Raw genomic sequence first — 23551 nt, forward strand, 5'->3', positions numbered from 1 at the left:
TGTGCTGGAGGGGGAGAGACAAATGACGTGGTGTATTTTGTTTGGAGGGCTGAAATTGTCCGTTGACATCGATTGTCTTGGTTACGATCCCTTGCTTAAGTATACAGTAGGTGCTGGATATCAGCCCTAAGACAAATAAACAATATTGAAGAAGCCCATTAAGACAAAGCAATAGCAATATCTCATTTGCAATAGAGACAATGCTCGATAACCCTCAGTCTCTCAGTCCCTCCGTCGATCCCTCACCACTCACCCGGTCCTCCCAAGATCCCATTTTCAGCTCGCCCATCCCTACCCCTAACGCAAATCTTACACCCTTTTCAATCCCTCATTGTCGGATCGTCCTCAGCCCTAGAGAGAAAAGAGAACACTCTTCCCCACTCTTCCCAAGATCCAATCTTAAACCCTAGATCTTCTTCTCCACAGCGGGATAAAGATCGACCCAATATCCACTTTGAGCAGGGTGCAGATCTGCATCGCACAGGTTTTCATACTGTGATGTTATACTGTGCGGCAGGGAACACTTTATTGATCCTTCATTGTAAAGGAGGTGCGGAAAATACCCGGCCTCAAATGCAGCTCTCACCAGAATCAGCCCCTGAAGGTTGCGCAATAACGGTTTGTGACACTCTTTGTATCTCATCAAATAACTCCATCGCTATGCATGCTCTGTCTAGCTATGCATGCTCTATTTGGTCCTTAGATCATGTACATAAAAGTCCAGCTTATCGCTCTCATAAACATGACCCTTCGGCTGTCCCGCCCCCCGATAGATATTGTCAATCGAGTGCTGATGAAACGTATCCTGATGATTACAATTGAGAATGTGATCCAGCCCCGGAGGATGCGTCAATCGAAAGATGCCATACCTAAAATGTCAGTGTCTTCTCAACTCAATTGATCGCGTGACTTACGAGGGTTGGAACTTTGGTGCGCATACAATCGCGACACTCTCAGGCATCATAACCTGGTACCCAGCATGCGTATGCAAATCCCTCGAGCTCATAAAGCACGTCTGCGTAGGATGCGTATGAATCCACCCCAGCAGCAACAAATCCTCTTTCATGCAGTAATCAAACATAACCTCCTCATTCTCCGTCTCACACGTATCCGACGTACACTTCTGATCCGGAATCAAGAGACACCGTACAAAAAGCGCATTGTTGATCGGTGTACCACATAACATACCGCACATTTCCAGCCCGCGACGTGTATTGTCAGCTGCAATGTCGAGGAATTCCTGGCGGAGATTTTTCGGAAGGAAGAGAGATCGTATTGGATCGCCGTTCTCGAGGTATGCGCCTGGTTTGAAGGTGAGACGCTCTTTTTTGGGGAGGGTTGGTGGGGTGTCGAGGGCTTCTTTGCGGGGGACTTCGGGACGGGCGGGTTGGGTGGATGGTGAGGGGATGAGAGGTGCGTAGCCTGGTAGAGGGACTTTTTGAGGAAGAGCTGGTGGGAGACTTTGTAATGATTGAGGGTGTAGAGGCTCTTTTGGTGGAGGAGCGACGGGTTCCTTTGGTGGTCGACTTGGCTGGATTGAAGGCGCAGGCGTTTGGCCCTCGTATTCAACAGCTCGTGGTCTCGAGATCGATGGATAACTGTACGTATGCGATGTCGGTCGGTAATCATCATCAGTCCGTCTCTCCTGCGCCGAATCGAGAGCATGCCTCGTCGCCTCCATCTGCCGCCTCAGATCATCATCATCACCAATCCTCGCACCATCCCACTGATCCCATCTCCCACCTCTTCTTCTCGACATAATATCCTCATCCGTAATCCCAGCCTGTCTCGTAGCTCTCCTCGCAGTATCTCTCCTCATCAATTCCTTCTGCGCAAGATCAACAGCCAGGTCCTGATTGTCAAACGCATCTAGAATCTTCGCATTACCCGTCAAACTCGGATCGCGCGCCGCAAATTGTTCATATCGCGAGGAAGGTTCGGGTTCGGCGTTCGCTTTTGACGACAGCGCCATTCGTTCCCATTCTTTGACGGCATTCTCAATCTCGGGTTTGAGCTGTTCAAGGTCTTGGATGACACGCTTTATACGTCTCGATAGCGCTTGGTACGCCTTTTTGTTCTCGGGGTCTTTGGCCTGGGGATGTGACGGGATGTATTTGAGGACGAGTATGGAATGTCGATACAGCATCATATAAGCTCTTCCGAAATCGCCATCCGAGACTGCAAACGAGGCCTTCTTTGTTAGCTGTGCACAAACAAATAAGATAGAATGATAACAAACCTCTTGGTACAGCGTCTCAGCCGCACGTGTCCAGTGCTTAACAGGAATGTTTGTATTAAACTTGAAGTTCTCCGCCTGAGCCACCAGCTCCTTGACGGTCTGAGGCCTGGTCGGCCGCATCGCAATCCTTGAGTCCATGGTTGTGTCAAGCTGAAGATGACCGTCGTAGAGTCGTAGAGTCGTAATATTATATCCAGTTCATGGTCGAGCGCCGCGTGGCTTGTTACTCAAAACAGTCCAACGTTTTAGAGCTGCCTGGTGATGGAATCATTGAGAAAACGGGTCCTGTGACGACGCGCCCGTGTCAGGTACCTTGATTGCCCCTCCATGCCCAATGGCGGGGAATTCATTTACCCGATGCTCATTCCAAAAAAGGGTGATATGCAGATAAGCCAAAATGATGAAACTTCAGCCTCATATTTGTGGCGCTGCAGCCACTTCTCGAATCATGGAGTAAATGGCGTGTTTTGTTCCTGTGAATCGTACAATTATATCTCCCATCTGCAATGCGATCCCCACGCTGTCTCACCGAGTCGGATATTCCTTGGAAGTTTCCTCAGTAACTTGAGCACCTGTCCTTGTATTCCGATATATTCCGGCTTGTTTTCCAGACATCGGGAGAATTCGCCAGCAAAAATCCCCAGCATTCAAGGTTTAGGTTCGGGGAAACCGGGTCATGATCCTTGAAGAGATGCTTCCATAACAGGAAACAAGACAGACGACGGAAGAAGATACCAATGTCTACAGAGTACTTGATCAGGCAAGATCTCATCATGAATTATACAATGTGATATATCTGCCAAGAGAAAGCTATCTCTTGGTTACCCCCAAACTTCGCATCATATCTCATCTTCATCATGATCATGCCGCCACCATGTCGTGTCGGTCAAATAAACCCCACGGTGAAGGGCGGTTATCGGCCCATCTATCCACGCCCATGACACCTCAGGTAAGGGGGGCATTGACCACGGTGTGGCCATGAGGGCCTTTGTTATTGAGGCTGCCAGGATAATATGCCGTATCCTCAACGAGTTGGGCATCTCCTGAGAAGAATTTTTGTAAGGGGCCGACAAGTTCAAAAGCCGGCGTATCCCCCAGGTCTTAGATGGTTATAAAGTCTAGCATCATATCTCAATTCAAGCTCATCATATCACCCATACCTCTCATAGTACTCACTCACTTACACCTTCAAAATGGAAGCCATCAAGAACAACTCCATCGTTTCAAACGTCGAGGTCGACATCGACACCACCCGCAGAAGTAAATCCTCCCTCACCACCTCCCAAAACCTCAACTAACATGCCCCAGCCGCCCTCGACGCCGCAATTGGTATCTTCACAATTGACCAAGGGCACGTCACCCTCCCCAACGACCTCTGCCCTCTCGACGCCCTCTCCAGCATCCTTCGCAACATCTCCTCAGTATTCGAGCTCGACGTCAGCGCCGATCTCGACCTAACATGTCGCAACATTCTGCGCCGCATTCTCCAGTCCATCTTCGACACCAACACCCAGTCTGTTCTCGAAGAAGACTCTGAGATCTTCGCCCATCTGAGCTCCAAGCAAAAGGCTCTTATTCTCGCACAGGCTATTGCTGCGTTTACAGTCATTTTCCAGCGCTTGGCTCAGACTGGTGAGAGGGTCACTTATGGCGTTCTTAATCGGGAGGCACAGCTCTTCACTGAGAGTGATCAGCGCGCTTTGATGCAAAGTCTCATTGAAGGCGATGCTGTTTTTGAGAATTGTCAAAAGAAGAGCGACATCGCTGAAGCTATCCTCTCTGCTATTGATGCAGACGAAGACGCAGCGACACCTCAACCCGTTGCTGCAGATGACAAGCAAGACTTTATGTTCTCTCCCAGCGCAGCTCAAGAGCACAAGAACATGGGCGTCCCCTGGGGCTTCAGCATCATGGCGATCAACTAAACCATATCACGAACTTGAACTTCACGACTGGCGTTTTTTTAAGGGATCTCCAATTAGCGAGGCGCTCATAGAGTGCCAGGTATTTGCATTATCATAATCCACGTACTGTAGAATATAACTCAACTCATGGTCTATTTTTCTTCATCTCTCTCATCATTACTGAGGTGCTTCCTTGGCCTGGCTTTGAGCGGCGGTCTGAATCTGAATGATCTCTGTCTTTTTCTTCTCAAGCTTCTCTTGTGTCTCCTTGATTGTGTCTTCTAGTCGTGTACTGAGAATATTAGCATGCGGCAGCCAGTGAAGTGGGTAAAGCACTCACATTTCACCACTGATGAAGTCCAAACGACCTTTGACTGTGTTTTCAGCCTCAAACTTGTCTTGCTTCAGCAACACAGGACCAGCGAGCTTGTAGATTGTCTCTCCCTCTTGTAGTCGCTCAAATTCCTGACTCTTATTAGACCATGCATGCGATATCTCCAGACAACACTTTACCTGCTGCACACCAACATTCTCCTGCTTCTGACCCTCCAACTTCTGTCGCGACGCCACAGCGTTCTGAAGTTCTACTCCCAATTAGCATTTATCCCCCCTCAAATGCAAATGTCCCCAAACATACCGCCTTGAAGCTTCTGGAAGTCCTCAGACAGCGCCTGTAGCCGTGCTTGAGGATCCGACATGATGATGTAAAAAGCGGTAAAATATCACTAAGCAGATAAAAAACCTCCTGCCTATTTCTGATTCGTCTTTTTTTGGTGTAGTTGTCGCCTAAATCGCCAAGGCAGAGGTCGAGAAGGTTAAGGTAAAGGTTGTGCAAGCCCCTCTCTGCCCCGCTATAAGCATTGCGCTCAGTCAATCCAATCCGACCGTGGATCTTGATGTTTCCCCGCCAATTCAGTCTACCACATACAGCCTGTACCTGTCCGTCTGTACCTACTGCTTTGCTTGCTGCTGCACTGTTGCCTCATCACCGACCACCATCTTATAACGACTCTAGCCTCCCAAGGTTCTTGTTTGTTACCTCCTCGACCTTGTCTTCGACTTCCCTTACTCCTCTGGGAGCCTCGAGTCTCGTCACCCCCTCCCCCACGTCCATCGACTCCAAACAACGTCACCATGTCGACCAATTTCCGCGATCGCGCCATCGCAGAGGTCCAAAAGGCGATCACAGCCGACCACAACAAGGAGTACCAAAAAGCCTTCGACCTATACATGTCCTCCATGGAACTCTGGGTCAAGGCCCTCAAGTGGGAGAAGAACAAGGCCCTCAAAGTCACCATGCAGGAGAAGATGGCGACGTACCTCGACCGCGCAGAAAAGCTCAAGCAATTCCTCGCCAGCGAGAACGAAAACGCAAACGGCGGCGGAAAGGCCATCATGGGCGCTAACGGCAGCTCAACTGGCAAGGGGAAGCCGCAGGCTGGTGAGGACGACGACAGTAAGAAGTTGCGCAACGCGCTGTCTGGTGCTATTCTCCAGGAGAGGCCCAACGTGCGGTGGGAGGATATCGCTGGCCTTGAGGGTGCGAAGGAGACGCTGAAGGAGGCTGTTGTTCTCCCCATCAAATTCCCCAGTCTGTTTCAAGGCAAGCGACAGGCGTGGAAGGGTATCTTGCTGTATGGTCCTCCAGGAACGGGTAAAAGTTACCTCGCCAAGGCTGTAGCGACAGAGGCAAACAGTACCTTTTTCAGTATCAGCAGTTCCGACTTGGTCAGCAAATGGATGGGTGAAAGTGAAAGGTACGTTCCCTGCAGGTATTTGATACAATTACTAACAAGTCGGTAGACTTGTCAAGCTCCTCTTCTCCATGGCGCGCGAAAACAAGCCCTCAGTTATCTTCATCGACGAGATTGATGCCCTCTGCGGCCCAAGAGGTGAAGGTGAATCCGAAGCTTCACGTCGTATAAAGACCGAGATACTTGTTCAGATGGACGGTGTAGGCAACGACAGCAAGGGGATTTTAGTCTTGGGCGCCACCAATATTCCCTGGCAATTAGACGCTGCTATCCGACGACGTTTCCAGCGTCGTGTGCATATTGGTCTTCCCGACATGAACGGTCGCGCGCGCATGTTCAAGCTTGCCATTGGCGATACTGAAACATCTCTCCAGGCGAGCGATTACAATGTTCTTGCAGCCAAGTCCGAAGGAATGTCGGGTAGTGATATCGCCAACGTTGTTCAATCTGCTCTTATGCGACCAGTCCGCAAGATTCTACAAGCCACCCACTTCAAGCCTGTAAGTAACCCTTCACTAGCATTCGATCTTCACTAACAAATTCAGGTTATGAAAGACGGCAAGCGCATGTTGACGCCCTGCTCACCAGGCGACCCCGAAAAGATCGAGATGACATACGATGACGTATCATCCGACGAACTACTTGCACCAGATGTTGCGCTGAAGGATTTCGAGATGGCGCTTGATGATTCGCATCCAACTGTGTCTAAGGATGATATTGCAAGGCAGATTGAGTGGACCAATGAGTTTGGAAGTGAGGGTGCATGATAGTGGAGACAGACAGATACATAACACAACACAACACAAGGGAGGTAGCGAGTTTACAGGATTATGTCTTAGCATGGCGGCGTCTTGTGGAGTTTTTATTTATCTTGTAGCTTGACTTGGCTTGGGAATATGGATGGTGTGGGGTAAATGATGAATGTTGATATACGATTTTGAGTCCAGATCCTGGGAGACTGACCACTGGAGTGATTGTGAGAGTGATGATGGCGAGAGTGTTTTGGAGACAGCTGTACTGATTGGGCTTGGCGTCGAATGCTCAATGATGGTGAAGTGCAGGGTAATTGAAAGACAATTGAAGTGAAGCATCCATATCAGCCGCCTGAAGACCTGAGGACTAAAAGAACTATTAAATAAAAAACTTCTTGTATCCTTCCATCTAGTTTAACCCATATAGAGGTTTAGGAAACACCTGGTAAACGATTGAGATACATCTCTTTGCCAAGATGCAGCTCAAAAGAGTATTCTGCGTTAATGTTAAGCAAAGTCAGCTCGACAGTGCAATGGGAAACGACATCTTCATATATAAAAAACAACAGGTTTTTGGACGATGTAAAGCTGAATTTTAAATAGTAAGGCTCTCAAAATTGAATACAGCAAAGCCCAAACGATATCGGAAGTCTGGTTGGCGCCCTCCAGCTCTTGGTTGATCACAGCTTGCAGCTTTCATGATGGATGGCTATGCCGTGCTGCCCCTCCATCGTTCATCGCCGTACCCAGTCAACATCAGCAGAAGCGCTTGGAGACCCGTTATAGCAGAGAGAAACAGGAAGGAAAAAACAGATAAACATTCTCAACTCCAAGGGAGCTCATAAATAGATAGAAATGAAACTTATAAGGGACCCAACTTGGAGAGTCTGTCTGCAAACCACTTTAACACCAATGCCCACTATCTTATCTTATCCATCTTATCAAGCGGTATCCCACGGCAAAAACATAATTTCACCCCCATCACCATCCATCCCACCATCACCAAAACCACCCCAAACGCCAGACACACCCCCATGTTCATCGCCTTCAAAAATGCCCGCGCATCTCTCCCACGGCGTATCCGCCTTTCGCCCTCCCTAATCCGCCATGCCTCCACCAAAATTACAAACGAACAACTCGAACCCTCAAACGAACTCTCTGAACGACTACGAGATACAGGACTATGGCAATGGACTCGTGTGGTCGGTCGCCCGAAGGCCCCTATAGGTGATAAGCACCGTGCCAACATTGTTAGCCAAAGTCTTTGCGGTATGTTATCCCTACAAAATTGGGGCTTGAAGCTTATTGTGTAGATGATATTGCGAAATACGTCGGTCCCTCGTTCGATCGCCATAAAGGCTGCGATATCGTCGATATAAATCCCGGCCCCGGTCTTTGGAGCCGTACCCTTCATGATCTCGTCCAACCGCGAAAACACATCCTCATGGAACCCGACATCGAGCTATACAAACCCTTTTTAGGCGACTTCCTCGATAAACCCAACGTCGAAGCCGTCCCCAAAGCCGGTATTCTCTGGAAAGACCTAAACTCCATCCTCGAATCCCTCTCCCACCAAACCATGCGCGATCCCGCCGCCGAGCCCAAACGCAATGACACCCTCCTCGTCAACGTCAACCTATGCTACTGCCCACCAAAGAAGTACCAAATGTTCGAATGCGTCAGCACAATGGTTCTTTACCAACTAATGTCCAGCATCCGCACCGCCTCGCTCTTCCAGCAATACGGTCTCGTGCGCATGCTCGTCTGGATCTCCGACGATGGCAAACGGCGCCTCCTCCCACGAAGTTCCATCCGTCGGAAACGCGGCGCCTTCGAAGCAGAACTTTCTCTAGAATGGCTCCATGAAATCTGCGGACATGACATCGAAGTCGAAGATCGTTATGAACTCCGTGATGAGTGGATTAACATGGAGTCAGGCTACAATTGCCTAAAGCGCATGAAGAAAGCTGGGTTAACGATGCCCAAGGGCCGCGAGACAATTGTGTACAACAACCTCAGCGCCAATCTACAATTCGCCAATAAAAAACTCGCAGGCGTTCAACCACCACGACACAACCGACCATTCCGCGAAGAACTCGAAGGTTTAGAAACTGCCTTTGCAGAAGACGAGGCCTCAGAAGCATCCTACCGATTAAAAATGCTGCGCTATCGCGAAAAGTACGACGCAGTAGATTCGCAGCTCTTTCTCGAACTCCTCCAGCAGCGCGACGCCTTAATGAAGCTCTGGAAGAAATCCCCCACTCAATTCCCCGCCGCCGAAGCAGAATTCAACGCCCGTCTCGACGGCGTCAAGAAAAACACACGAAAAGAATGGCTCATGGTCCGCGACAACTACCACCTCTTCCGTCAAAAAAAACCAGTTCTATTTTGGGACCGTCGCCCCTTCGAACCCCTCGCCGCGCGCGCCGATGAATTCTACCCTCGCATGCCCTGCGCTCTTCTCGATCTGCAGCCCAAAGCCATGAGCAAGTACACACGCCAGCACGGCCCCGCTTCGCGAAACGGTACAATCTCAGATACGATGCTTCGCTACTGGTTCCAGCACATGCTCGCGCCTGTACAGAGTGCAATGGACGGCGCCTGGCCTGGATTCGGCGACTGTGCAGCGGATATTGCGTCGCTTCATGATCCTGCGCAGGGCGGATCACCGATTTCAGGGCATGGAGCGTTGGTAGCGCGATGTGTTACTGAGAAGCAATGGGCGGATATTATCAAGGCGTACTTGGAGTGGCCGTTCGCGCCGGAGTATACTACGCTTGTGGGTAGATTGATGGATGATTATGAGGTTGATCCACCTCAAGAGGACGAGTCCAAGGGTACCGCCATGGGCGGCGTTGCATGAATTGTACGAACATAGCGATAAACCAATATTTACATGTACCATACCACCATATAGACGAAATAGAAATGTATATCATGATAATTGATACAATGAACTAAAACTCGTTTCGAGTCTATATGTACTTGATTTGACTTAGATGCCATAAACCCGGTCGTCGTCCGTAGAGCAAAACGACATGCATCAGTAAAACATAAAAAAAAACCACGCCAAAACGCCATCGCCTACCAAATCAAGGCCAACTCCACACAATGTAGTATCATATCTTCAACTTGCTCCACGTCTTCTCAATAGACGGGTCCTTAAGCGCATCATCAACCCACCCCATCTTATCCCTATCATCCGCAATAACCCTCCCATACTCCAACAACAACCGCAGAACATAAATCTGCATATCCTCTTTTCTCAACACCTTATTCGCCCACTCCTTCCCCTCGAGTGCAATTCGCTGCGCAGCCTTATCATGACCACTCGTTTCACCATACCCCCTAAAATACTCCATGATGCCGTAAAAGTCCTGGAATCTATTGTCCATTGGAACAAAGTGCACCCAGGGTACAAGGCGACTGTCGTGCCATTCTCTGAAGAGGGTTGCTTTTATGGGCAGGGATGTTGAGTTGAGAAAACCGAGGTAACGACCTGAAAAAGAGTTTCCGTCGATATCGGGAACGTACTTATAGTCGAATTGCTCGTGCATGTCCATCCCGTCAACTTTGGCGAAGTAATGATCAGTGTACCAGCATCGCCCGTCATCCTCAGATGGTGAGCACATGAGATCTACGAAGCCTACTTCAGACCATTCGCCGACCCACTCCCCAAGACGACCATCAGCCTGGGCGCGAAGATGATACTGCTCCGACGGAAGGACGAAATTCTCTGGTTTTTCCTTACCGTGCTCAACAGCTGAGACTTTTGTCTGGTTCAGCATCGAGACAAATCGATGACGATGAAAGCCCCGCCAATTCTCAGGCTTATTCTTCCCACCTGTCGCGACGCCGCGCCAGACCACAGTGTTTCCTTTATTCTGCCACTCCACATCATCCTCACCGCCCGTGAAGCGATCCTCTCCCTTCCAATAAATTGGCGGCGGGAGCAGAATCTCATTATTGATAGCGAGTTTTGAACCGCCAAACATAGGAAACAAAACTTTTGTAGATGAAACTGAGATGGGATTGATCAAAAGACCGTTTAGGCCTTGAAGGTCGGGTTGGTGGCAGATTTCGCTCGAAAGTGTAAAGTTGGAAACGTAGCCTGCGAAAGAGTGCTTCTCGGCGTTAGAGATGTCGATTTCGGGGGGATGGTTGAAGGATTCTTTTAGAGGGGCTTGACGGGCTGGACTGTCTGGGGGACATCCTCGACGGGCAATTGGCCAGTATGGGCCTGTAACTGTTAGCAACGGTCAAATAGACTGTGGAATTGACGTACTGGTCTTTTCCCATCGCTTGAAAGGAATTCTGACATCCCTATCATGTCGTCCAGCAGTAGGAAGCTTCTGAAACTCCGAGACCACCTCCTTCGCAGGCCAAAGACTCCGCGACGCAGCGCCCTTGGTCATGTACCCATCAATATCCTCCCACGGCACCACAAGCCGCGGCTCATCCATCGCATTCAACGGCATATCGAGATCTGGAACCATATGTTCAATAGAGCGAATCATATCAAGCCAAATGAGCGTCCAGAACCAATCACTCGTTGAATTAGCTTTGCCATTTCGAATGTGGATCGACATCTCAAAGCTGTACGCCTCTTTCCGAATAACAGGTTGAGGAACGCCCCAGAACGGGTCAATATCGTGGTAAATCTGATCCCAGAATTCTTCCACCACGATGGCGTTGTTCTGCTTGGCAAAGTCCCACCATTTGTCGAAACCTGGCGGGGGATGACGACCACGGCGTTTGCGGTATGCTTGGGCTGCTTCTTCGAGGGTATGCGATTCTTTAGCGAGGATATCTTTATATCGTTTTCCGCCGTCGTTAATGAGCTTGTCAATCGGATGAGCGCCCTGCACAGGTTTGTTTGAGAACTTCACAAGTTAGCACGTGTCACCAAGCCTGCACAATTAAAACATACAGGTTGTCCTGCTGCTTTCGCAGGAAAAGAATCAGCGCCATCAGCAGCAGGTTGCGATTTCTGTATCGGCAGCAGAGAAGGCGCAGGAGCACGATTGCTAAAAGTCCAGAACGCAAAGAGAACGAGTGCAGCGAGGGCGCCAAATCGAATGAAGGAGGAGCTGCGCCGTGTCCTGAACCCAGGCGCAAGCATCTTGGGCATGTCGTCGGTATTCTCGACAGGAATTATCGTAGCCGATTACGGCGCAAAGAAGAATCTGACGCCAGCGACAGAAAACGAATGCGCAGGTTTTTTTTCTTCGAGGAGGGCGAAAGGGATGACGAATGCGGTAGTGGAAGAAGGTCGATCGCGGGGCAGAAGGCGGCGACGTTTTGTGAGACTAGCGACGAAGAAAAGAAGAAAACGTCGAGATGTGAAATAAAGTCGCTCTTTTCAACACATGATTAATCGATCTCTGAGTATGGCCGTTCGCAAACGGAGGATGCCAAGTTGTCGTTCTGGTATATCTGGAGTGTTCAAACGTGGGGAGGGTGGGTTAAAAGACTAGGAAGAGACTGGACAGACAAGGATTGTCAAAAAGGGGCGATAGAAGTTGTATCGAAATCCACGCAAGACGAGCGTTGGAAAAGTCGATGTGAGGTTTTTTATCGTGGAAGAGAGAGGTTTAGGAGAAATAAAGGAACATGAATCGCTGGAATGGAATGAGGGAGGAGTTTAGTTCAGTTAGAATGAAAGGAGCCTGCAGCTGCAGCCATCAATTTGCGTGCGATCTCAATAGCCAGCAAGGAACAGCTCCCGCTTCAGACTAGCCCAACCTAAAATGTGGGATCACCAATTTAGCTGCCGGGCAGATACCTCCTCCCACACTCTAATTTACCAGCGAGTGAAAGTACACACTCAGGGGCTTGGACGGGCGATTTTGGAGTAGGGGACGTTTCTGTGGGTCTTTGCATCGGGGGTTCTTATTTTTTCTACAGGGGATAATTAATACCTGTGCTAGGTGCTGTAGGCGCTATAAAACAAATCCACATAATCTGTTGCATCTTGGATTAAACTTGGATAAATCAGGGGTCGATCAGACGCTTTACACGCGTCGAGTGGTATTCGAGCCGATCGCACTGTTTCTCTCTATTCCACAATCATTATGGAAGTGAAGTGATGGGAAACGTGTTTGGTGTCTCGGAGAGGACAACCAATCTCATCTTCAGAGTATGTATTAGGTTAGACATGTTGAAGGGAGAGGTAATAGTACAGTGTCCTCTGTGTAGCATCGCCTGTGATGAGTACAAGGTGGTTGATGTGAGTTACACAGTGTCATTGGAACATGATCCATGAAGGGACGCGTGTCAGAGCTGTTTCTGATTACCATTGCAGGGGTTCTTTCATCAACTTGCAACTTGGATAGACATAGCGACAAAATGCTATCATTCCTCACCGTAAAAAAACATGTAATGAGCCTGTCCACTTCTAGCTTCAATTGATCAAGTCACAATCCAATGTCCCACTGAATTATCGTGCTGCAAGTTACACACGGGAAGATGCACGTTGACCATTCAAAAGCCAATCTCAATATCACCTCAGCCTCACAACGTCTGTTTCAATCAAGCCAAGCTTTTGATGTTTCTACAAATAGTTTTAATTTCAGCCGCACAAACTCGATCTAATTCATCCTCCCGGCGGCGCATGCAGCGGTTTGAATCAGCTTACAGACAGCCCCTGAACGATGTGGCTGCTAGTCTCCGCCCCCGGGCACGCGATCTTTCCTAAAGATCCGTGGATGAATGAATATTGGATGAGATCAAGTGGAGATCAAATTTATCTGTTTGTTTACGTGCCGTTACAGGAGAGTATTTGCTGGCGAGTGTTGTTCGTTGATGTTGATCATAGGTAACAGCAGCTGAATGTTTGGCCATCACAATCTCACTGTAACGTCACCAGTTCAATATGTTAACAAACACTCTGGAGTGACTGTTTGCAATACAGATCTGCGAACAGAGACATATTCGCGGGACCCTGCGCCTCAATCACAAATAGAAGCTGGCCTTCGAAGCTGACGGCTTGGCACGACTCACCCTCAGAGAGACTGCCGGTTCATAGTACAACAATACCGGTAGTGAACTCTGCGTCATCTCGTAAAACCAGCAATTCATCGCATTCCTCCATCTTCAATACTCAGGGTATGAACATGCTAAGCTTTTTCCAGTGGAGAACCCATCCGAAACAAACGAGAGTCTAAAATCCCGATCTCATGAATACGAGCTGTCATGGAATTTTCCATATGGTAGTCAGCTGATCTACTGAGTCAGCCTACGTCAGTCTGTCATTCCAGATCCAATTGCTCTGTTCCGTAGATTCACGATCTGTGCATGATGTGACCGTCTCCATTGGCTCGCCTGGTTTGGAGAATATCGCGAATGACCTCGGTGTTTTGTCCTACCCCAATCTCTACTTATCCGGCTCATTTGTCCAACAGAGTGATCTGTCAACTTCGCCAATAATTGCCAGAATATAAATCCCTCTGTGACCTGCCTCATCCGTCTCGAGATCCGCGTTTCGTCATGTGAGGATCTTTTCTGTGTCGCCAAGGCCGGACATTCCCTCGCTTCTGAACCTTGGAGTTTGTACCGATTGTGCGAGTTGGCGGTCTGTTATTGAGAACAATGTGTCGAGATCATCGTCAGCTTCGAGTTTGTCAGAATTGTTAGTGGGGTAAAACGGTGCGGCTCCGGAGCTTCCCCAGCTCAAGGAAATAAACCGGCGACGAGGTCAATAGTTTGACAGCATCGTCTGCTTCTCTCCAATTCCATCGACTATCAGACTCGTCCTCGTCGGCGTAAAATCGGTCAACGACCTCGTGTCTTGCGTAAAAAGTTCCATCTCAACGGGTCACGTCGGTCCATTTCTGGGTCTTGATAACAAGCCCCAACCATGACAATTGATTGCGGGCGCTGGAGCGTGGGACAGAAAAACAAAGAGAAGAGACAAACTCCAGAAAGCTAGTAACTTAGGGGAAAGTTGCAGAGACAGCTAGTAACTTAGGGGAAGGCAGACCCGCGACTCTTATGCGCCGACTCCTCCGTCGAAAACACAGCTAGTAACTTAGGGGTAAAGAGTGCCGACCACGACCATGGCATACGCAAGAGGTATTACCTAACATTACATAAGATCAATAGAGGCTATCTACGGCTGTAAGCGGTGCATCCCACGTCCATGGCCGGCGGCAAAAGTGATCAGAGGCAATAACAATGAAGAATATCTTGTAGAAAAGATGTAGGGGTATTGGACAAGGCGAAAAACATAGGATATATATCGTCGGCACTTGACTCAAAGTGGAGGAGACAGGTTCAAATTGGGGAATCGGGGATTTTGGAGCAAACGGGAATTGAATGGACAAATAGTACCGAAAAATGGAGAAGATGTGCGTAAGAGAAACCCAGATCAGCGGGACCAACAGAATCACAGCATGTGTATCTGTCTAGACTCGAAAGGGTTGTCTTATGACCATTGACATGTGTCTGTTGATACGATAAACTCAGTGTAAGAGAAACCCCCGCGCCCGCCCGAAACCGACGCTATTACCTTATTCATATTCAATTGTCTTGGAGAGGGAGAGTGTGTCTGTGCCGCCGGCCGATTGCAGCCATGAGAGGGTTCAAAGAGGCCGAGAGAGATGAGAAATGTCATTGACCTCCGAATACAAATGGACGCGTCTTCCCTTCTCTTTCTGGCTTTTCTCCTCTCTCTATCTTTAACTCAATCTCTTCTCTAACTTATCTCTATCTTCACTTCATTTCACTTCTTCTTATCTTATCACGCCTCTACGTCACCCCCCACATTCCGCCCATCATGAACACCGGTCTCGTCAACAGCCGCTTCCTCTCCAAGCCCGATGAAGTCGGCGTCGTCGCCGTCGGTTTCTCCGGCGGCCAGCCCAAAGCCGGCGTCGACATCGGTCCTGCTGCCCTCATCGAGTCCGGCCTCCTGACCGAGATCCGCGACGAGCTCGGCTACAAGCTCTTCGGCGACCAATCCGTCCAGCAATTCGAGGACCTCATCCCCTCCTCTGACCCTGACTACCGCGGCATGAAGAAGCCCCGTCACGCCTCTGCCGTGACCCGCAAGATCGCATCGCACACATACGAGCACTCCCGCGAGGGCCGCATGACGCTCACCCTCGGTGGTGATCACAGTATTGCGATCGGTACTATTGCTGGTACTGCCAAGGCTACGCGTGAGAGGTTGAACCGTGAGATTGCTGTTATCTGGGTTGATGCGCACGCGGACATCAACACTCCTGAGAGCAGTGACAGCGGAAACATTCACGGCATGCCTGTTGCTTTCTTGACTGGTCTTGCTAAGGAGGATAACGAGGAGTACTTTGGTTGGCTTGAGGATGATATGCGCTTGAGCGTTAAGAAGCTGGTTTACATTGGTCTTCGATCTGTTGATGTTGGAGAGAAGAAGATTCTCCGTGAGCATGGCATCAAGGCTTTTAGCATGCACGATGTTGACCGGTATGTTTCTCACGTTCTCACATCCACAACTTTTACTGATATTTTTAGACATGGTATCGGCCGCGTTGTCGAGATGGCCCTCGCTCACATCGGAAACGACACCCCCATCCATCTATCATTCGACGTCGATGCTCTCGACCCCATGTGGGCACCCAGCACCGGTACACCCGTCCGCGGCGGATTGACCCTCCGCGAGGGAGACTTTATCTGCGAGAGCGTACACGAGACAGGTAACCTAGTCGCCATTGATCTCGTTGAGGTCAACCCTCAGCTTGCAGATGGTAAGCAAGCTGAGCAGAACACAATCCACGCCGGATGTTCGCTGGTGCGGTGTGCTCTGGGAGAGACCCTCCTATAGGGAATGACATTGGAGTCTGTGAATTTATGAGGTGGATGAGATGAATGATGATATCCTTGAGTTGAATGAATGGAATTGGGTCGGTGCATATGCATAGTTACATACAAGCGCTGCGAGATCACTCTCGAAATAAAATGTCTTTCTTTCCTCGGGACCACATGAAACAACCACCAACTTACCGTTCAGTTCCGGCACATTCAGTACTGAAAACAATAACAAATAATTTCTCCGATCTTCTGATTAATCGTAAAGAATTCATCGCAAAGGCTGGAAAACGGATCTTCCTTTTGACGTGTATCCATTCAGAAGCCATCTCAGCGTCATCATCCCCTGTTGCGTCGCATCCCCAGCCACCAACCAACCCCCTCCGCCAGAAGCCTCACCCAAAAAACGCTTTGTTGTAATTTCACACTTGACCTCAATTGGATGGGAACTTTTCATCCCCTGTCATGTTGACTTTTGTTCTTTTTTAATTCCTTTTGCTCTTCTTCTCTTCATGAGTATCGAAACACCAAAAATTAATCGCTATCGTGTGATTAATACCTGATAAGAGGCCTCAATTGGTACCTCTTGGCATCTCGACCCGACGTCACCTTGGACTAAATCCCCAGCCAACGCAGCAAAATCTCCACACCTGAAATTCCCGATCCAACGGGACGCGCAAAACCACCGAGAATCCTTCGACGAGAGATTTAACGCGTGAGGCATCAACGCAGCGCTTCATTTTGAGGCATCCAAACTATCTTCACGAGGATTCGAATTGAGGTTCCTTGAGGCAACATTGGATTCACTGGTCGCCGATCGGCGGGGCTGTTTTGCGACGTGGCAGTCTTTTTGGCATCGAAAGAAGAACGCAAGCGACGCGTGATTCTTGGACATTCAACGACTTATACTATATCTTGACGATCTTGACGAACAGTTGAGCTTTTTCTTCAAACTTGTGATAGAATCGAAACAGCGGAATGGTCGCCAAATCAACAGTCACCGGTTTGACCGGCACGACAGGATGGACTGGAACGAGCTTCACACGATCATCAATGACCTACGACGGACCTCCGCCATCAACACACGTTCGAACATACAACTGGCCTCCTCTCCAATTGAATTTCTGGATCTTTGTTATCCTCCTCGCGTCAACGAGTATCATTGGCGTATTCGCGACATTCATACAGATCCAGACTCAACTTGAGCTTGGAATTCCATGGTACGTCTTCCACTTCAACAATCACTTGTACGGCCATGGCTAACATCTTAGGTACTTTCCCTACTTCATCACCGTCGGTTCTCTCTCGATCTTGTTCATCCTCGGTATTTTCTGGCTCATCGCCCAACGACGCCTTCTCCCCGCCATCGTAATGGTCGGCGGCTTCATGTTCTTTATACTCTGGCTCGTGGGACTTGTCGTTGTAGCGATACAATTATTTGGACCTGATGGATCTATTCAGAGCGTGTGCGATGTACAAGTCTTTGGAAAGAATCCCAAGGGTACGAGCATGGCGACCATGGCGTGGCTTCAACAACGAAATATCTGTACGTTTATTTCTCACGATTTGAGGTTCAATTGCTAACTAGTGCAGGTCAATCATGGCAGCTTATCTTTGCGATGGCTCTTACTGGTACTGTTTTCTTCATCTGGGTTATGATCATGGCGTACCAAGTCTTTGTCAACTCATAACCAGACCATGAGGGAAATACAACGAGGGGGGTAATTGGATTAATGACGAAGTTACGAAGCATGGCATGAAGCCTGGAGTTGCATGATTGTTATAACGTATTTGTTTGCATGGGATGGAGTTGATTGAACAGAAACATGGTGCATTTACAGGCATTCACATTGGAATAGTTTTGACGAGAACATTAATTGGTACTAGAGTATGCACATCATCAAATGACCTCCAAGGGATCATCACATGTTGGCTCCCTCAATCTTCAAGCTAACTGAGAGAAGCTCTGGACCCTGCGACCCCCGACGCTTTGCTTGATCCTTATTAGCCCTCTTGTTATCTTTTCAGCTCCCTTTGCACGGCGGTGTCACTAGCTCAGCTTCACCTCAAGGCCTCGACCAAGGTTTACCCCTCACCAGGAAAGCATCGCGACAATCAACCAAGAAGCTTGATGAAATGCCCATTGTCATATACCAGAATTAGAATTAGTATCGGCAATCCGTGCCGTGAGCATGAGAACTAAAAGTGTCTTGTCAACTCAGGGTCTGCAGTGACGTAGGTAGAACCCCTGTAAAGTGGGAGATGACGAGAGAGGGGGTGTGCATGTTGGCATCTTTGGTGAGATCGAATGGATCTGCCGGTTTTATTTCTCCATTCTGTAGAGAGACTTGAACAAAGTTGGAAATGGTTCACTATTATTAGCTACAGCTTGAGGGGTATAAGAAGGACGGAATGCCGCTGTTTGACTGAGTTCTTCATCAACACTCACACTTACAACTCATATCACCTTTTACACAAACTTCACAACTCACAATGGATTTCATCAAGAACGCTATGTCTGGTGGCTCCAAGTCTGGTGATGCCTCCAAGAGCGGCAGCGGCAGCGGCAGCCAGGACTACGTCGATAAGGGTATGATGTCCTCAACACCTCATGGACCTTGACAATTCGCTGACATTCTCAGGTGTCGATTTCCTTAACAAGAAGGTTGGTACCAACATCTCCCGCGACAACCAGGAGAAGGCCACCGACTTTGCCCGCAGCCAGTACGAGAAGTCAACTGGGTAAGTGGCGTTTGTCCTTGTAGCTTGAAACTGTGGCTGACAATTTTCAAGCAAAAAGGTCGACCCTAAGATCTCTAACTAGAGGGATAATGTTTAATGAAGGAAGCTCAAATAGTGAGCATGAATTAATATGACATAATTACTTCAATTCAATGGGTCCAAAGTGACATCAAGGTTGACGTGAATCACAACCACATGGAGTATCGTAGATCAAACTCCTGCGAATCATCAATCCACAAAATAAACGAATCTGAAGGATTGTTTCAGTTCGATACGAATTGCTTACTCGCTTACGAAACTAGTTCTCTACTCCAACTCAAACCCTTGTTTCAACCTGCGATCTAACGATCAGAAGCAAGTTTACTGTCTCAGGCTGAATCAAAAGTGTAAATCGCCTCGTATCCCCATATCCATGACGAGACTTTACTGTGAATTCGAGTATCACTGTCATTGAATTCTAGACTCTGATGCATAAAGCGTTGGCAATGGTTGTCCCAAGCAACGAGCCAAGCTTCAATTCGACCACATGGATCAGCCCCGCTATTTCCCCTCCAACCGCCGCTAAATAACCAGCGCAGGGGGAACGATACAGACTGTGATTGGCTGAGTCGATACACCATCAACGGCGCCCTGAAGGGATGGACTCTAGCGCAGTCAGGTTTTCTCTTTAGTGAGAGCTTATGGCGGGCGATGCCCAGACAGACATAACATTCAGCATCCCCATCCAATACCCGACAATCTCCATCCACATTCGCATCTGCATCAATCAAAACTCACCAGCACAGCAAAGCTGCCTCGCATAGCGGTCGCCGCAATGCATCATGGCCAACGATGAGCGAGAAAACAGCCAGAGCCCAAAGGCTCAGGCTCCCAGCCCAAGTCCAAGCGGCAACGACGGGTCGCGCCCACAGACGGCCCATCGCGTCTCGCACACTGACAGCGATGATCTGGACCACAACGAGGCCACTGAGACATCAGAGATGACTGACGATACAGCCGCCGACACGTCGCAAGCCCAACCAACAAACCCAACCACAGCGACATCTCCACACGACATTGCGATAACCGTAGATGATACGCACGCAAAATCTCAGACCCGGACAATTCCCCAGAGTAACAGCAATCCCCCCACAAGCCACGAAGACTCGATGCTGCATCTACCTGGTCTCTCGGCCCCTGAAACCAGCTACTTCGACCCTATTTCCGTCGATGTCACTAGAGGACATGACGATTCTTTGACTGAGGAGGACGTTAGACGCCACCTGAAAGACGTGGAGTCTAGCTTCTTGCCCGCCCTGTCGCCCATTCCAACTGCATCCACGAACCAGGAGGGCGGCGTCGACGACACGTACCAATTCGACTCTCCGACAAAAAAGCCTGCGCCTCAGCCTCTGCAGCAACATCAAGAGGAAGATCACGATGTAACTGTCGCGAGCACGAATACTTCCGGCTTCGAGAACTTTTCGTCACCGACTGCAGCTGCAACACGAAGAACCATTTCGCGCGCCGTTAGCATGGCGAGTCAGCCTGACAATCGCAGCACAAGTTACGACGAGAGCGAAAAGGAGGATACGGAACAGGAGAGCTCACAGGTATCTAGCGCTGGCGATAACGAGGCCCCTTTATCAAGAACCCATTCCTTGTCCGAAAAAGTCGATGCGGGCAGTACCCCTGGTCAATCGCTTCGAAGCCGACGACCAAAATATTTGCGTAGCCGTTTTGGGAGCCAGCGATCATCGACATCTTCATTTGCTACGAACCCCGAATCTCACGAAGGCAGCGACATGACCGTTGGTCTTGGTACCGATTACGCTTTGCAGTCTGGCGGTGCAGTCCCCGCAATTGGAATGCTACGAAATCCCAGCAACCCGATGCTACGATCCATCAGCATAGGAAGCATGGGTAGTGTTGGATCGGCATTTGGCGCTGAGGATTACACTGATACTTCATTACCGCAACTCGAACCGCTACACGAAGTCGATAGTCCCGAACGACCGCGACAAGATTTGCTAGAGACACCGAAGCCCTCTAAGGAAGGGTTCACTACAGCGCCTACGGATACGGTCATCGCGCGGCATGTTAGAAACGTCCAGGTACCCGAATCTTTGGCCAAGGAGTACAAGTACAAGGGTGGACTCGAAACGCCTCGGAAACATTCTTCAATCGCCATGGGTTCCGTCAATACCGCCCGATCGGGGAAGAACTTGACGCTCAAAGAACAGAGCAGTACGATTGAGAGGCTGTCAAAGGAAAACTTCGATCTCAAGCTCAAAGTTATGTTCTTGAGCGATCGCCTTGACAAGCTGTCGGAAGAGGGTATCAAGGAGATGATCTCGGAAAACGTTGACCTTAAGACTGGTCTTGCGGTACTCCAACGTGACAACAAGGTTTTGCGGAGGCGGGTCAAAGAATTGGAGAAGCAAGTCCGAGATGAGGGAGAACGACCAAGCACAGCGCACAGTGGTGCATCATCGACAGACCAAACGGCCCGAATGGGAGATGAAGAGCGAGAAGAAGAGCTCATCTTTTTACGGGAGCGGGTTGAGGAGTATGCCACTGAGATTGAGCGCCTACGGTCGGAAAGTTTAACCAAGGAGAATGAGAGACGAAAGTTTGCGGATATCGTCAGATCTCTTGGCGAGCGAACTAGCGAAAACATGGAGCGACAAGAAGAGGCCGATGTTTGGAAGGACCTTCTGGAACAAGAGACTGCGCGCAGAGAACAAGCCGATGACGAGAATAAGAGACTACGGGAGGAGGTGTTCAAGCTAAAGCAGGACATGTCTAGCCTGACTAGCGGGGGAGGCTTACACCACACGACAAACATTTACAACATCACCAAAAAACATCGCGACGGCAATGTATCACCAAGTCGACCTGTCTCTGGCCTTTCAGGCGACATGGAGAGCTCAAATGGCAATTTTAGTGCTGCCACCACCCTCGTTGATGAACTGCGTCGAGAGAGTGAGCAGCTACGCCATGAGAATGCCGAATTGAGACGTGAGGTCGGTGCGCAGACATCCATGCTGACTTCGAGGAACCGCGAAAAGGAGCGCCTCTACCAGGAGATTGAGGATCTCAAGATGGCTCAACGACGAGGTCGGCCTGCCCCTTCAACAATTGACAGTCTTCTCGAGCGATCGGCTTCACAGGTTGGTGGTATGGAGAGACCCCAATCGCGGGGTAGCATGAAGACACGGACGCAGATTGAGGAGGAAGCCGACCGTGAAGAACTCGAGAACAAGATGAACGAGATGCGCGACAAGCTCAGTGAGGTCAAGCTGCAGAATCAAGAGTTGCAGCGCGAGCTTGAGATTTGCATGGAGGACTTTGAGACTGCTATTGGCGACAAGCGACAGGCTGAAGAAGCAGCGCTGACTCTACAGGAGGATCTCAACAACGCCATGAACGATCTTGTTGCTCTACAATCCGAACGCGACGAAGCTCTCCGTGAACAGAACGAGATGGAGAGTGAATTTGAAGCACTACGGAAGGAGGCTCAAGAGGAGATTGATGCGTTGGAATCAGAGGCCGATCAACAAGCAGAGGAGATGCAACGAGTACAAGCAGATCTACAGGACCGCTCAGAAAACTTTGACGCCTTGCAGGAAGAGATGCGCAAGATGAGCGAAGCCTTGATACGACTTGAAGACGAGCAGGAGAATAAATTGCGACGGATCCAACAGCTCGAGCAGGAATTGGATTCATCGAACAAGGAGCTTGAAGAGCTGGAGCAGAAGCTCATGGAGGCGAATGACAAGAACCAGCGACTTTCGGTACAGCAAGAGTCTTCACAGGGAGAAATTGCCTTCTTACGCGAAGAGCAAGAGACCGACAAGATACGCATCGGAGATCTCGAGGCTGCGATGGCCAGTGCCGAGCAAAGCATCCGCGAAGAAAAGGAGCGAGTCAAGGAACTGGAGAACCGTCTCCAACAAGAGCGACACCAGCGAGAAATCGTGGCGGACCAAGAGAAGGAGGAGGTTCAGCAGTTTGTCAACGAGCTCAATCGGGAAGCTTCGGCAGCCAAGGATGAGGCTCGTCGTCTGCGTAAGAACTTGACGTCGAGGGAGGTTGAAGCGACAGAGTGGAAGGAGAGGTTAATGGAGCTTGAGAATAACCTTCGTGAAGCTCTCGGTGACCTCAACGGTACCCGCTCTTCGCTGCTCAAGGTAAGTTGTCTCACATTTGTGGTGGATGTACGCTAACGGTTTCAGTCAATCGCCAAGTTACAGCGGGAGCTTGAGAATACGATCCGCGATCTCGATGCCAGCAAGGCCGCGCTTGTGGAGAAGGATCGTATCATCAAGATGCGCGATTCGCTACTCGAGTCGCATGCCCTTGAGAGTCGCAAACTTGCCGAATTACTCGACA

General features: G+C 49.4%; 9 protein-coding genes across 9 annotated transcripts; 6 read left to right on the forward strand and 3 right to left on the reverse strand.

Annotated features, from left to right (window-relative positions):
• Window positions 1-688: 688 nt before the first annotated feature.
• BKA55DRAFT_520747 (uncharacterized protein) lies at window positions 689-2377 on the reverse strand (the record flags this gene model as incomplete). Its single annotated transcript, XM_046188450.1, has 3 exons — window positions 689-869; window positions 915-2191; window positions 2240-2377. The coding sequence occupies 3 exons, from the start codon at window positions 2375-2377 to the stop codon at window positions 689-691; spliced, it is 1596 nt and encodes a 531-aa protein (XP_046045572.1).
• A 1055-nt stretch (window positions 2378-3432) lies between these two features.
• On the forward strand, window positions 3433-4164 carry BKA55DRAFT_520202 (uncharacterized protein; the record flags this gene model as incomplete). The annotated part of the gene is made up of 2 exons (XM_046188400.1): window positions 3433-3499; window positions 3548-4164. The coding sequence occupies 2 exons, from the start codon at window positions 3433-3435 to the stop codon at window positions 4162-4164; spliced, it is 684 nt and encodes a 227-aa protein (XP_046045573.1).
• Window positions 4165-4320: 156 nt separating this feature from the next.
• Window positions 4321-4841, reverse strand: BKA55DRAFT_694204 (Prefoldin; the record flags this gene model as incomplete). The annotated part of the gene is made up of 4 exons (XM_046200011.1): window positions 4321-4435; window positions 4484-4608; window positions 4657-4727; window positions 4781-4841. 4 exons carry the CDS (start codon window positions 4839-4841, stop codon window positions 4321-4323), a joined length of 372 nt encoding a protein of 123 aa, XP_046045574.1.
• Window positions 4842-5277: 436 nt separating this feature from the next.
• BKA55DRAFT_543235 (P-loop containing nucleoside triphosphate hydrolase protein) lies at window positions 5278-6664 on the forward strand (the record flags this gene model as incomplete). The annotated part of the gene is made up of 3 exons (XM_046190568.1): window positions 5278-5900; window positions 5947-6397; window positions 6443-6664. 3 exons carry the CDS (start codon window positions 5278-5280, stop codon window positions 6662-6664), a joined length of 1296 nt encoding a protein of 431 aa, XP_046045575.1.
• A 1019-nt stretch (window positions 6665-7683) lies between these two features.
• Window positions 7684-9512, forward strand: BKA55DRAFT_520716 (uncharacterized protein; the record flags this gene model as incomplete). Its single annotated transcript, XM_046188447.1, has 2 exons — window positions 7684-7918; window positions 7963-9512. The coding sequence occupies 2 exons, from the start codon at window positions 7684-7686 to the stop codon at window positions 9510-9512; spliced, it is 1785 nt and encodes a 594-aa protein (XP_046045576.1).
• Window positions 9513-9768: 256 nt separating this feature from the next.
• On the reverse strand, window positions 9769-11780 carry BKA55DRAFT_597165 (uncharacterized protein; the record flags this gene model as incomplete). Its single annotated transcript, XM_046196040.1, has 3 exons — window positions 9769-10889; window positions 10935-11511; window positions 11580-11780. 3 exons carry the CDS (start codon window positions 11778-11780, stop codon window positions 9769-9771), a joined length of 1899 nt encoding a protein of 632 aa, XP_046045577.1.
• Window positions 11781-15425: 3645 nt separating this feature from the next.
• BKA55DRAFT_520123 (uncharacterized protein) lies at window positions 15426-16451 on the forward strand (the record flags this gene model as incomplete). The annotated part of the gene is made up of 2 exons (XM_046188391.1): window positions 15426-16093; window positions 16142-16451. The coding sequence occupies 2 exons, from the start codon at window positions 15426-15428 to the stop codon at window positions 16449-16451; spliced, it is 978 nt and encodes a 325-aa protein (XP_046045578.1).
• A 962-nt stretch (window positions 16452-17413) lies between these two features.
• Window positions 17414-18126, forward strand: BKA55DRAFT_543239 (uncharacterized protein; the record flags this gene model as incomplete). The annotated part of the gene is made up of 3 exons (XM_046190569.1): window positions 17414-17655; window positions 17707-17981; window positions 18029-18126. 3 exons carry the CDS (start codon window positions 17414-17416, stop codon window positions 18124-18126), a joined length of 615 nt encoding a protein of 204 aa, XP_046045579.1.
• A 728-nt stretch (window positions 18127-18854) lies between these two features.
• BKA55DRAFT_578198 (uncharacterized protein) lies at window positions 18855-19325 on the forward strand. Its single transcript, XM_046193677.1, has 2 exons — window positions 18855-19025; window positions 19078-19325. Exons 1-2 carry the CDS (start codon window positions 18929-18931, stop codon window positions 19179-19181), a joined length of 201 nt encoding a protein of 66 aa, XP_046045580.1. The 5' UTR covers window positions 18855-18928; the 3' UTR covers window positions 19182-19325.
• The last annotated feature ends 4226 nt before the right edge of the window (window positions 19326-23551 follow it).

This window comes from Fusarium redolens, assembly GCF_020744475.1.
Source record: "Fusarium redolens strain MPI-CAGE-AT-0023 chromosome Unknown BKA55scaffold_15, whole genome shotgun sequence".
Classification (NCBI taxonomy): domain Eukaryota; kingdom Fungi; phylum Ascomycota; class Sordariomycetes; order Hypocreales; family Nectriaceae; genus Fusarium; species Fusarium redolens.